Raw genomic sequence first — 13157 nt, forward strand, 5'->3', positions numbered from 1 at the left:
CCTTCCAACCTAGAAGATTCTGTGATTCTGTGATAAATAAACCGCGTACTAAAGCGCTCCCAAATTAAAGCTTCCCCACAGTTTCAGTGATTTTGTTTTTATCAATTTGCTGTGATATTTCATTAAAACAGTTGCCAGCTCCCATCTGTCTGGCCGCAGAGAGTTATTTAGCGATTCACTGGCACCTCTTTTCTAGGGCTTTTATCGAGGGGATCAGGGCTCGCAAGTCAACGTGGTTGACTTAAATGCTCTCCAGCGTCTTGGTGCCGTGTCGTGCCCGTCAGACACATGGCAGGAGCGAGGGCTCCATCCCCTCAGAGGGGAGCTGCCAGGCTTTCTCTTTCCAACGACCTCCCTTTGGCAGGTACATGGTCGGGGAGTTGAGAAACTCCCTCATTAAAAAGCTTTGCGTGTGTCACGGTACTGACGGGGCTGGAACAAAGCTACCTGCCTCCCGTGGGAATGCTGCTGTGCTGTCACCAGCTCCTTCTTTAAGAAGGTCATTCCTTTTGTTTTCAGTGGCATCAATTCAGACAGAGTTTTGCGGCTTCGTCATATTTACAGGTATTTCCAAAAAACACAGTGGTATTTTTGTAGCAATGGGAGACTTCTTGACGTCTTCGGCAGGTTGTGGCGGTTCAATATTTAAGCTGGCTGATCTGTTGAATTCATCTTTCCTGGTGGCCCTGTGATGCTTTATAAATTCCAAAAGTGTATTTTTTATTTTTTTTTTTTTAAATAATTACTAGTGCAGTGCTGTCCAAGCCAAACCATCCTCAAATCACCTCCCTCGTGCTGCTTTTCCTTGCCTGGCCTGGAGATGGGTCGCATCAGGGCTCATCAAGTTAAAGGTAGAACAGGTCTATTGTTTGTCTTAATCTTAAGACCACAGATATCTGCAGGAAGCCCACGTGGCCTTGGTTTCCTACACTGGCAGAAGTCTGTATATTCTTCAGTGTTTATATTTTTGGACGTGTAAATTCTTGGTGTTGAGGTAGGTTTTCTCAATCTCTGCCCTACGTAGTACCTGATGTTCTGATGTGCTCGTGACCCAGGCTCTTTAATGGTGTAGAAACATAAGTTAATAGGGATGCATCCTGCTTTGATCTCAAATTTTTCTGAATTTTCAGATTTGATTTGAAATATCACAGGTTGGGAGTGTAGGGCAGTCTTGTAAACATTTTGGTTGAGAGGGTTAATAAACTATTTTATAATAGTATATATAAACTATATATAAACACCTAAACTCAAAGATAAATAAATGCATGAGGATGTGCAAGGAACTAGTGCATATTCTAGATAACGAGCGCATTCAGCCTTTGAGGGTGATGAAGCCACTTGAATAGATTTGAGTTGACTGAATGCTTGTTGACTCCAGCACTGCCCTTCCACCATGACAGACAGTGAGGTGGTACAGGATGTCAAGATTTCAATTAATAATGAAAATAAAAACATACTGTCATTGTACCAAGCTCCCTGCACAGTGTTTTTGGGGAAGGCAGGGAAGAGATATACGAGCTGGTCACTTGCTCTGGATTCTTATAGGAAGAGAGACGTTGGATAACTTTTTACTGTATTTGCTAAATATGGTACATTTCTCAAACCTGCCTCTGCAAACAAAATCTTTAGTGACCATGATGTAGCTCTCAAAAATAAATCTTGTAGCGCTCACATTTATGATCTGTGTATTTACATTTAAATACTACATCCGTAGATCTGATTTCTTTTCCTTCAATTCTCTAGTAGCTCTCAAAAATAAATCTCGTAGTGCTCACATTTATGATCTGTGTATGTACATTTAAATATTGCATCCATAGATTTGATTTCTTTTCCTTCAATTCTCTACTTAAGCTTTTTATTTCAGGTGATGAAGCCACTTGAATAGATTTGAGTTGACTGAATGCTTGTTGACTCCAGCACTGCCCTTCCACCATGACAGACAGTGAGGTGGTACAGGATGTCAAGATTTCAATTAATAATGAAAATAAAAACATACTGTCATTGTACCAAGCTCCCTGCACAGTGTTTTTGGGGAAGGCAGGGAAGAGATATACGAGCTGGTCACTTGCTCTGGATTCTTATAGGAAGAGAGACGTTGGATAACTTTTTACTGTATTTGCTAAATATGGTACATTTCTCAAACCTGCCTCTGCAAACAAAATCTTTAGTGACCATGATGTAGCTCTCAAAAATAAATCTTGTAGCGCTCACATTTATGATCTGTGTATTTACATTTAAATACTACATCCGTAGATCTGATTTCTTTTCCTTCAATTCTCTACTTAAGCTTTTTATTTCACCTTGTGTGCACCTTCTTTGTGCCTCTGAGGGCAGTTTGAAGATACAGTGAGACTTGAAAGGCATCCTATTGACAAGAGGGAATAATGAGTCGGCTCTTAAATGTGCTCGGTTGATGGTATTTTATAATTAGCTGTGTGAACTTTCGGTGTTTAAAAAAAGGAAATAGGAAATGGCAATTACACAGAACTTTCACTCTTCGATCACGTATATACTGCATTTCCATTGTTACTTACAGCTTTAAAGAGCCTCTCTGGAGGGCTGTATATTAGGTAATTAATCTTATTTAACATTTCATTATGAATTATATACAATTAACTGATGACATATAGAAATAATGATCTGCTTAATAGAAATTCAGTTCCTGAGACCTGACACCGGTTTCCTCTCAGAGTTTTATGCTTGGTTTTGATCCTTCTTTTCAAGTTCACTAATGATATATATTTATCTGCCACTTGATCTTCAAAGGCAAAATTGAAATCCAGTTTGTGAGCAAGATAATGAAAATCTATTCATAGCTTTTCTACTCCTGTGCAATTAAAGAACCAGAAATGTGACAGTCTTAATTATTGCATGTTTGGTACTGCTAACCTGCTCTTAATAGGGTAGGTGTATTAAGAAAATAATTAAAAAAAAAAAAACAAAAACAAAAAAATTGACAAATACCCAAAAAGCCAATGCAAAGTCAACAACAAAACCATAAACAAACCCCCCTGTTCTTACTACTTCTATTAAATATGAAAATGCTTAAATGTGTTTAAATATTGCAGGTAGCTGAACTATTGAGTGATCTTGATTTACAGCCTGCTGTAATGGTTGGACTGGGGGAGTGGTGGGTCTGAGCTGGTGGTTTTTTTTCCCTAGGGCTAACAATTTTTGTGCAAATGTTTTGAGGATCAGTGTTAGCCCCTATGTGCTGATTTAGTTGCTTAGAGGGCTTCTTTGGAGGAAAAAGTCAGAGTGGTTCACTCACCTACCACGTGTTTAATTGCATTGATAGTACAAGTTTTGAAGTAAGTGTTGTTGGGAAATAGGGTTCAAATTGGAAATAATTCCAGTTTAAAAAGAAAAAAGGGGGTGAAGAGAGACGTTTAGATGTTTAGTCTGGTAAATTCAGATGTGAGGCAGTTGGATGGTGCTGATGGAGGATGGAGTCCTTGGGGCATTTTTGGTTTAGGTGGGGGGAGATAACGGGTGCTTTTGCTTCCAGGAGAGGAGCCGAAATGCAACCCAACCTACTTAGGCAGGCCAAGTTTGCTAATCCTGGCTGAGGCTTTTTGGTCACACCAGAAATCCTAAATGTGATTTGTCATTATCTGAAGTCCGTCACGAGGCACAGCGGGCTGCCCAAAATATGCTTAACTCCAAAGGAAAGTTATCCTAATTCTGCCCTTGGGTCATGCTTGATGTCCCCGTCAGGCCAGTGGTGAGGGAAGGCAAGGATGCAGCTGCACACCCCTCTTTGGTTTCTTAGGTTCAGTGCCAGCTCTTTGGTCTTCAGAAAGCACTCAATATCCTACATCTCCCTGAAATAATAGGGTCAGGAATAGAAGCTGGCTGAAGGCTGTGACTCTGCTCTTTTTATCTAAATCTCCAAAAATAGGTCTTTAATTCATCCTGCTAATAAGTGGCACAACGTTCTCCGTTAGTTTAGTTCCATCTCTACGGAGGTACCACCATTGTAGTTTTTTTTTTGTCTAACATGTGTCTAGTATTTTCCCCTAACTGTGGTTTGTGAATATAGAATTCTCATTTTCATAACATTACATGTGTGCTGTAAGAACTGGGCTTCTCTTGAGGAAATGCTGATTGACACAAGAAATTTATTGTAATTCTAAGACAAGATGCTGATCAGATGCCACTGGCCCATGTTTGCCTTTCAGAGATACAGCTCTCACCATTCTATAAAACAAAGGTGATTGTCTCTTAACTGTATGTACCAAAAGCAAGCACACCTAACATGGGAGTTAGTGGGGAAAAAGCCAACACAAATGTTGACTTTTTCCACATGAGCTTTATTTTTTAAGTACGTGAGTACACTTTCTTGTGTAATTTCTATGCGTATGAACTTAACTTCTATTTACAGTAGTTCGTTAATTTGCAAAAGATCTTAAGGACACCTTTTTTTTTTCCGCAAGCGAAGCCTTTTTCTGTTGTATTTTTTTGCCTTTTCTGTCCTGTAATGAGTTATTTTGTGTGACAGGTGGGAGATTCAAGAAAGAGATAGTAGTTGATGGACAAAGCTATCTGCTGCTGATTAGAGATGAAGGGGGCCCTCCAGAGGCACAGGTGAGCACTGCCAATATAGAGCTTTATGAACCTAACACCACCTTTCCTTTCTCTTAAAAACAAGAAAAACCCCCCAAAAAACCCCCCAAAACACCCCCCAAAACAAAAAAACCCTCCATCTTCCTTAAAGAGAACTGGCTTTGTTTTGTTCTTTCCTGGGTCCTTTTCATCCTTCTGCTGGCAAAATGTATACGTCAACCTTGGGTGAAAAATGATCTGGTTACAAAATATTTGGGATTTCAATTAGGATATGAAATGGTGTAGTAATCAGAGATACGTGGTTAACTTCTACTGAAGGCCTAATTAATGCATTCAAATGCCTGGGTAATGGCAAAGTTACATGTTACAGTCAGAAGTTTTCTTCTGAGTGTGAATCTCTAAATTGTTCAAATACAAAGGACCTGTACGCACAATGACACACATAATTGCATATAAATCTTTCCATCCCCTATTGCTGCCGTGTTTTGCTCCCTGTGCCATTTAAGACTCAACTTTGCAAGTTCCAGTTCATCACTGCTGAGTTCTCAGATTTGTCTTTGTTGGAGACATGGACAGTGGGATTGAGAGCACCCTCTGCAAGTTTGCTGATGACACCAAGCTCGGTGGCGTGGTCGACACACTGGAGGGAAGGGATGGCATCCAGAGGGACCTGCACAGGCTGGAGAGGTGGGCTCATGCAAACCTCATGAAGTTCAACCAGGCCAAAAGACAAGGTCCTGCAAAAATACAGGTTGGGTGGAGAGTGGCTGGAGAGCAGCCCTGAGGAGAAGGACTTGGGAGTGCTCATGGATGAGAAGCTCAACATGACCTGGCGACGTGCACTGGCAGCCCAGAAAGCCAACCCCATCCTGAGCTGCATCAAGAGGATTGTGGCCAGCAGGGCCAGGGAGGTGATTCTACCCTTCTACTTGGCTCTTGTGAGACCCCACCTGGAGCACCGTGTCCAGCTCTGGAGTCCTCAGCACAGGAAGAACATGGACCTGTTGGAACAGGTCCTACGGAGGGCCACGAAGATGATGAGAGGGATGGAGCACCTCTGCTGTGAAGACAGGCTGAGAGAGCTGGGGTTGTTCAGCCTGGAGAAGAGAAGGCTCCAGGGAGACCTCAGAGCAGCCTTCCAATATCTGAAGGGAGCTCCAGGAGAGCTGGGGAGGGACTCTTTGTCAGGGAGTGCAGTGACAGGACAAGGGGGAACGGTTTGAAATTGGAAGAGGGGAGATTGAGATGAGATACCAGGAAGAACTTCTTTGCTGTGAGGGTGGTGAGACCCTGGAACAGGTTGCCCAGAGAAGCTGTGGCTGCCCCATCCCTGGAGGGGTTCAAGGCCAGGCTGGATGGGGCTTGGAGCAACCTGCTCTGGTGGGAGGTGTCCCTGCCCAGGGCAGGGGGGTTGGAACTGGATGATCTTGAAGGTCCCTTCCAACTCTATCTGTTCTATGATTCTCTGATTTCTGACTTGGTTTTTGTACACGGTGTGTTACCTCCTTGTCTCATAGAAGGTGGCTTATCAGGATTTACCTTGAGAAGACACTTGGGGTTTTGTGTGCTTAATTCCATTACTCTATTTAGAGCGATGTGAAGTGAAGCATTTGTTTAGGAGATGCTTAAATCACCACATTCTTCCAGCCCATCTGAAGATGGCCTTGTCTTCAGCCATCCTCCCTTGTATCACCTCTACCTCTTCTTACCTGAGCACTAAGGGATTTCTCAAGTGCGTTGGCTGCCGCCGGCCTTGCTTTGCTCGGCTCTTCAGTGGTGGATCGTCTTCAAAAAAATAAAAATAAATAAATAAATGAAGAAAAATTTAGCAGGAGGAACTGTGCTGTCGCCAAACAGCTGAATGGGAGCGGTGCCAGCGGCAGCAGCTTGTGTTTCAATGCTCCATTATTGCTCATTAGCTGCAGGAGGAGAAGAGCTTTGGGGGGGAAGGTGCCTGGACAAAGGAGAAGAGAAAGGAGATGGAGGAAACGGAGACCGAGAGAGACATCCTGGAAGGAAGTTAAAATAAAAACAACAAAAAAAAATGAGTGTCACTGACACATCTGCAGCCGTGTGAGGCATGAGCCTAAAAGAAGAGCTCTGTTTTAGGCTGTGAAGAATTTGGCTGCAGTACACAACAGTTTCTAGGCCCCGATGCTTAGAGGACATTCACTCCTATAAAAACATAAATACTGGAGTGGTAAAGGTACACACAGCAGTATAAATATTTTTGCGTCTGGAGAATTGGTTTTTGCAGAGTTCAGGTGAACAAACTGCAAACTAATGAACAGCCAGTGGTTTGCTTGTGACCTATGCTAGGTAAATTTGGGGTTTTTAATGACTGTTGTGGCTGAGATTTGTTCTTCAGCAAATAACGAGCAGGGAAAGGTTTAAGGTGTTAGTGCTATTTCATCTTTCAGAAAATATTTTAGGATTTTTTTAGGTATAATTTCAAGTCACATATATATTGAAGATCTTTAATCTGTTTATTAATTCCTGGAAGAAAAAGTTTACTCCTGGGTTCATGAATATTTCTAACTCGATAATGAAAATGATATCACATTATCAAAAGAAAAACGTTTACCTCCCGCTATTTACTTATGATATAGAAAGCATCGTGGTTCTGCTTTTTGCAACTGCACAGTATAATTTTGGGGGTAGTTGGGATAGAATTACAGCCTCAATAAGTAAGAATGTGAACTGGGGTCATCCTGGCACTCCAGTGGCCATGGGGTCAGGGAGAGGTCCCCAGTTGATGAGCTGGAGAAGGCTCAGTTGACTATCTCAGTTTTTGGCAGGAAGGGAGGGAGTATGAGCTCATCTGAAGACTCACTTTCTAGATCTATGATCTCTCTTGTTTAACATAAGATTGTCCAGAGACAAAAATAATTAAAAAAAATAGCTCGTTTCAGTTCCACAGAACAAGATGACAGTGAGATGCACTAATGGATGCTGCTTCAGCCTTGCCACTAAAATATTGACCGTTTCTTTTGCTCACCAGGTTTGACTTGCTGTCATCTGTTACAGATGTAGTGGCCTCCTATTGGAAAACTTGATTAACATAACTGAGCTATAATGAGCTGTCATGTGCTATTTTTTTAAATTTAGAACTTTTATATACGGTTTGGTTTTGTTTGGACTTACCTTGAACAAACGAATCTGCTCAATCACAGTAGTAAGTATCAAGATGGATTTATGTATCAGCCGCTGAGCTGTCCTTATCTCAAGCTGTTCTCTGCACAGGGCTGTGGAGGAGACATCCTGGGTTTCCAGACCTTCTGCATGTTTTCCAAAAATCCTTTGGTTTTTAGTATCACAGGTCTGGTACCCATAAAGCTTAAACTTATGTTAATATAAAAATAAAGTAAGAAATTACTGGGAGTATTTCGTGTCTGGAAGACACTGCATTGAATAACCACCCTCTGGATTTTTTTTTTAAATTAATAATATTCATTAGAAGGCTCCTGGTGCACACTGATGAAACATTAAAAAAATTTAGAGAGATCCAAACTGATGCTTTAAGGATGTTGAAGCTGTAAGGAGGAATTCTTGGCGTGAGGCTGCCGAGTCCAGTCAGCAAGAACCATTCTATAACAAGACCCAAAACCAAGTCCACAGTAACGACTCTGGTTCCTTTGGTTAGATCTTTGGGTTTGAAGAGTTCAAATTTGATAGTGTGGTAGTCGACCACGCTGCTCTGGCAGTAACTGTGTTGTGTGTAGATAGTCCTATCCTTAACATATAGTTGATCGTCCTCCTGACTGTCTTGAAAACCTCAAATCATTTTTGGCTATTTTTACGCTGTAACCAAAAGAGATGTGTTTGGTTTCAAGTACAATACAGTCATAAAACTTAAATTATTAGCTAATGGGCTCTATGAAAAATAAGCAAAAAGTGCTACTAGCTCTTGCTTCTGAAAAAGGAAAATGTAATGAGCTCAGCAACTTCAGTATGTAACTTCATACCACCACCTCACCACCTTTTTGGGTTTTTTAATCCCCTTTGCCTATGCCAGCTTGGGATGCCTTACTAAAAGCTGAGATGGTGTGAATCTACAAACTGGTGATTGAAGCAGTTCTGCAAAGAGCAGAAACAAACCCACCGGAGTCGGTAGGGCTGAAGTAAGAGCTCACAAGCCTAGGCTAGTCTTGTGAAACTCAGCAAAACGTATAGAAATGTTTCCCAAATAAACCTCCTTGCTGCTCTTTGAATGTTCAGTGTGTCCCCAGTCTACCTGGCATGTTATAGTAGTTATAAACTAAAAAGTGTGAATATCAATGGCTGAAACTTGCTCTAAATTTGGGTAGGAATGGAGTCACTTAGGGAAAAATAAAGGCAGCGAGGTAAGCTTAACTTCAGTCTTCTTTTGCTGTCCTGTGTGTGTTTACTGTTACGTTAAATGTGTTTAAACAGTCCACTTGTGAGCTAAAACTTCTTCACTTGCATGGTCACTTAAGCAGCACCTTGCCTTGGCATGTACATCTGCATGGGTTTGACCAGGTTACTGATGCCAGGAGAGAAGAATTTGCTTTCAGGCTGAATGAGGCATTTGGTACTGTTTGCTCAGTGAGAGGGTCTGTACAGGGAAGAATTGGAAGTTTGAAATTTAATGTTTTTGGGCATTGATGAAGGTATGGGAATTACTAGCAGTGCTTGTGGAACCACAGCCATAATACTTGTCCTGGCATTAACAGAAACATCAGCACACATGCATGTAAAGCACAGGGTGGGGAAATAACGTCCCAAATAGAGCAAATAGGGTTTTTCGTTTACAATTCACAAATTCAGAAATCTGAGGCTGAGATGTTTTCTTTTTCTGTGAATCGAAACCAGTCTGCACTGATAGTATTTGGGCTTGTCATACCATATACCAACATGGAAAGAGATGCAGTTTGGAACATGGGGAAAAACCTTTCCATATCCCAGATCCCCATCACTTGCAGGGTGATTAATGTTAATTCATCATTTTAGTAATGATATCCCACTTTTAAAGCCTTGGTTATTGTCCCTAACAAAGCTTCTCAGATGTAAGTACCTCCGAGTAAGGTAAAAATGTTTCTCTTTATTTATTTTTTTTTTCCTCTTGACTTTTTGTCTCACGGTATGCCTTTTCCATTTTTATTCTGCAGTTTGCCATGTGGGTGGATGCTGTTATATTTGTCTTCAGCTTGGAAGATGAGATTAGCTTCCAGACTGTTTACCACTACTACAGCCGTATGGCGAACTATCGTAACACTAGTGAAATTCCAATGGTACTAGTGGGAACCCAGGGTAAGTGCAGCCTTGATTTACAAATCTTATTGCTCTGATGGTATAGGCTGGTTCCAAGCCTCCTCTTTTGCATCAGTTCATCGGGATGGTGAGAGCTTGTGGATAAAACTGGCAATCAGTGGGGTGGTGGTCTCCCATCTGGACGTCCTTGGCTGGCCAGGGTGTTGCAAGGAATGGTTTGAGATGGGAGACAAATGTCCATGTGGTCCTCTTGGAACAGGGAGTATGGGACTTGAGTAATGATGATTTAGAAGAATATTTAAAAAAAAACCACACCAATTTTAGTGCTTGCCAGTCATGATGGTCTTCATCATCAGCAGGGAAATGCTGGTGTTGAATTTGGGGAGAAATGAATCACTTTTGTAACAAAGTTCTGAAGTGAGATTGCTCTCCTTTAACTTGGAGAGTGATCTTTAACTCTGGAAGTGATGACTTGGCATTCTGAGGAGGTGGATCAGGTTTCCAAAACCTTCAACACTCTGTGAAGAAACAGAACTAACCGTGCCCTTGCACAATCCCTCAGGTGTAACGTTCTTCAAACCAAATGGAAATGCAGCTTTTCAAAGCCTCCTGCAACAACCCCCCTCCAATTTTGTTTTTCCAAAACCCCTTCTGGAGCAGCAGCTAGCTGCAGTTGGGAATGGGGAAATGGGGGAAGGGAAAGGTACCAGCAATATTTACGCTGTAACCAAAAGAGATGTGTTTGGTTTCAAGTACAATACAGTCATAAAACTTAAATTATTAGCTAATGGGCTCTATGAAAAATAAGCAAAAAGTGCTACTAGCTCTTGCTTCTGAAAAAGGAAAATGTAATGAGCTCAGCAACTTCAGTATGTAACTTCATACCACCACCTCACCACCTTTTTGGGTTTTTTAATCCCCTTTGCCTATGCCAGCTTGGGATGCCTTACTAAAAGCTGAGATGGTGTGAATCTACAAACTGGTGATTGAAGCAGTTCTGCAAAGAGCAGAAACAAACCGTGAGCTCAGCAACTTCAGTATGTAACTCCATACCACCACCTCGCCACCTTTTTGGGTTTTTTAATTCCCTTTGCCTATGCCAGCTTGGGATGCCTTACTAAAAGCTGAGATGGTGTGAATCTACAAACTGGTGACTGAAGCAGTTCTGAATTTGGGTAGGAATGGAGTCACTTAGGGAAAAATAAAGGCAGCGAGGTAAGCTTAACTTCAGTCTTCTTTTGCTGTCCTGTGTGTGTTTACTGTTACGTTAAATGTGTTTAAACAGTCCACTTGTGAGCTAAAACTTCTTCACTTGCATGGTCACTTAAGCAGCACCTTGCCTTGGCATGTACATCTGCATGGGTTTGACCAGGTTACTGATGCCAGGAGAGAAGAATTTGCTTTCAGGCTGAATGAGGCATTTGGTACTGTTTGCTCAGTGAGAGGGTCTGTACAGGGAAGAATTGGAAGTTTGAAATTTAATGTTTTTGGGCATTGATGAAGGTATGGGAATTACTAGCAGTGCTTGTGGAACCACAGCCATAATACTTGTCCTGGCATTAACAGAAACATCAGCACACATGCATGTAAAGCACAGGGTGGGGAAATAACGTCCCAAATAGAGCAAATAGGGTTTTTCGTTTACAATTCACAAATTCAGAAATCTGAGGCTGAGATGTTTTCTTTTTCTGTGAATCGAAACCAGTCTGCACTGATAGTATTTGGGCTTGTCATACCATATACCAACCGGGGAGATAACGTGCCAAATAGAGCAAATACGGTTTTTCATTTACAATTCACAAATTCAGAAATCTGAGGCTGAGATGTTTTCTTTTTCTGTGAATCGAAACCAGTCTGCACTGGTAGTATTTGGGCTTGTCATACCATATACCAGCAAAGAAAGAGATGCAGTTTGGAACGTGGGGAAGAACCTTTCCATATCCCAGATCCCCATCACTTGCAGGGTGATTAATGTTAATTCATCATTTTAGTAATGATATCCCACTTTTAAAGCCTTGGTTATTGTCCCTAACAAAGCTTCTCAGATGTAAGTACCTCCGAGTAAGGTAAAAATGTTTCTCTTTATTTATTTTTTTTTTCCTCTTGACTTTTTGTCTCACGGTATGCCTTTTCCATTTTTATTCTGCAGTTTGCCATGTGGGTGGATGCTGTTATATTTGTCTTCAGCTTGGAAGATGAGATTAGCTTCCAGACTGTTTACCACTACTACAGCCGTATGGCGAACTATCGTAACACTAGTGAAATTCCAATGGTACTAGTGGGAACCCAGGGTAAGTGCAGCCTTGATTTACAAATCTTATTGCTCTGATGGTATAGGCTGGTTCCAAGCCTCCTCTTTTGCATCAGTTCATCGGGATGGTGAGAGCTTGTGGATAAAACTGGCAATCAGTGGGGTGGTGGTCTCCCATCTGGACGTCCTTGGCTGGCCAGGGTGTTGCAAGGAATGGTTTGAGATGGGAGACAAATGTCCATGTGGTCCTCTTGGAACAGGGAGTATGGGACTTGAGTAATGATGATTTAGAAGAATATTTAAAAAAAAACCACACCAATTTTAGTGCTTGCCAGTCATGATGGTCTTCATCATCAGCAGGGAAATGCTGGTGTTGAATTTGGGGAGAAATGAATCACTTTTGTAACAAAGTTCTGAAGTGAGATTGCTCTCCTTTAACTTGGAGAGTGATCTTTAACTCTGGAAGTGATGACTTGGCATTCTGAGGAGGTGGATCAGGTTTCCAAAACCTTCAACACTCTGTGAAGAAACAGAACTAACCGTGCCCTTGCACAATCCCTCAGGTGTAACGTTCTTCAAACCAAATGGAAATGCAGCTTTTCAAAGCCTCCTGCAACAACCCCCCTCCAATTTTGTTTTTCCAAAACCCCTTCTGGAGCAGCAGCTAGCTGCAGTTGGGAATGGGGAAATGGGGGAAGGGAAAGGTACCAGCAATATTTCAGTTTCTTTTACATCTTGAGCTGTCTTTTGGATATTCCCTGCCTTGTTTTGGCAGTGCCTCACGTGAATCTTTCAGCAGTTTCCCACTTTGCTGCAGGGAGTAGACACACAAGAGTTGAGGCTGCTTTGCATGTTCCTCCTGTGATAATTCTTACCAAAAATGAGGAGTTCCTGCGTAGGTGCTGGACTTTGGAACTTTTCACTTTACAGAGCTGCTGTTTTGGAAGATATTTTTGTACAGATATTTTTGTGAGTGCCTTCACACTGAAGTATTGCACTCCGTGTATCATCAGGTATAGAGAGCTGCTCTTGTGCATTTTATTTTGGCCATATTCCCTTTTAGTGTATTCACCTCTGATATTGGTGATGCTGAACCTCTTCACTCCTT

The 13157-nt window shown here is 41.7% G+C and overlaps 1 protein-coding gene across 1 annotated transcript in view; it reads left to right on the top strand.

Annotated features, from left to right (window-relative positions):
• LOC106886680 (arf-GAP with GTPase, ANK repeat and PH domain-containing protein 2-like) overlaps positions 1-12089 on the top strand; it is a gene marked incomplete at its 3' end in the record, with an annotated part of 90886 nt that extends 78797 nt beyond the window's left edge. Inside the window, exons 5-8 of the mRNA XM_014939824.1 lie at positions 4502-4587; positions 9696-9837; positions 10734-10762; positions 11948-12089. Coding sequence (XP_014795310.1) covers positions 4502-4587; positions 9696-9837; positions 10734-10762; positions 11948-12089 — 399 coding nt within the window. The remainder of the gene's footprint in view (positions 1-4501; positions 4588-9695; positions 9838-10733; positions 10763-11947) is intronic.
• Positions 12090-13157: the final 1068 nt, after the last annotated feature.

The sequence above is a fragment of the Calidris pugnax genome, unplaced genomic scaffold, assembly GCF_001431845.1.
Source record: "Calidris pugnax isolate Ruff unplaced genomic scaffold, ASM143184v1 scaffold90, whole genome shotgun sequence".
In the NCBI taxonomy this organism is placed as follows: domain Eukaryota; kingdom Metazoa; phylum Chordata; class Aves; order Charadriiformes; family Scolopacidae; genus Calidris; species Calidris pugnax.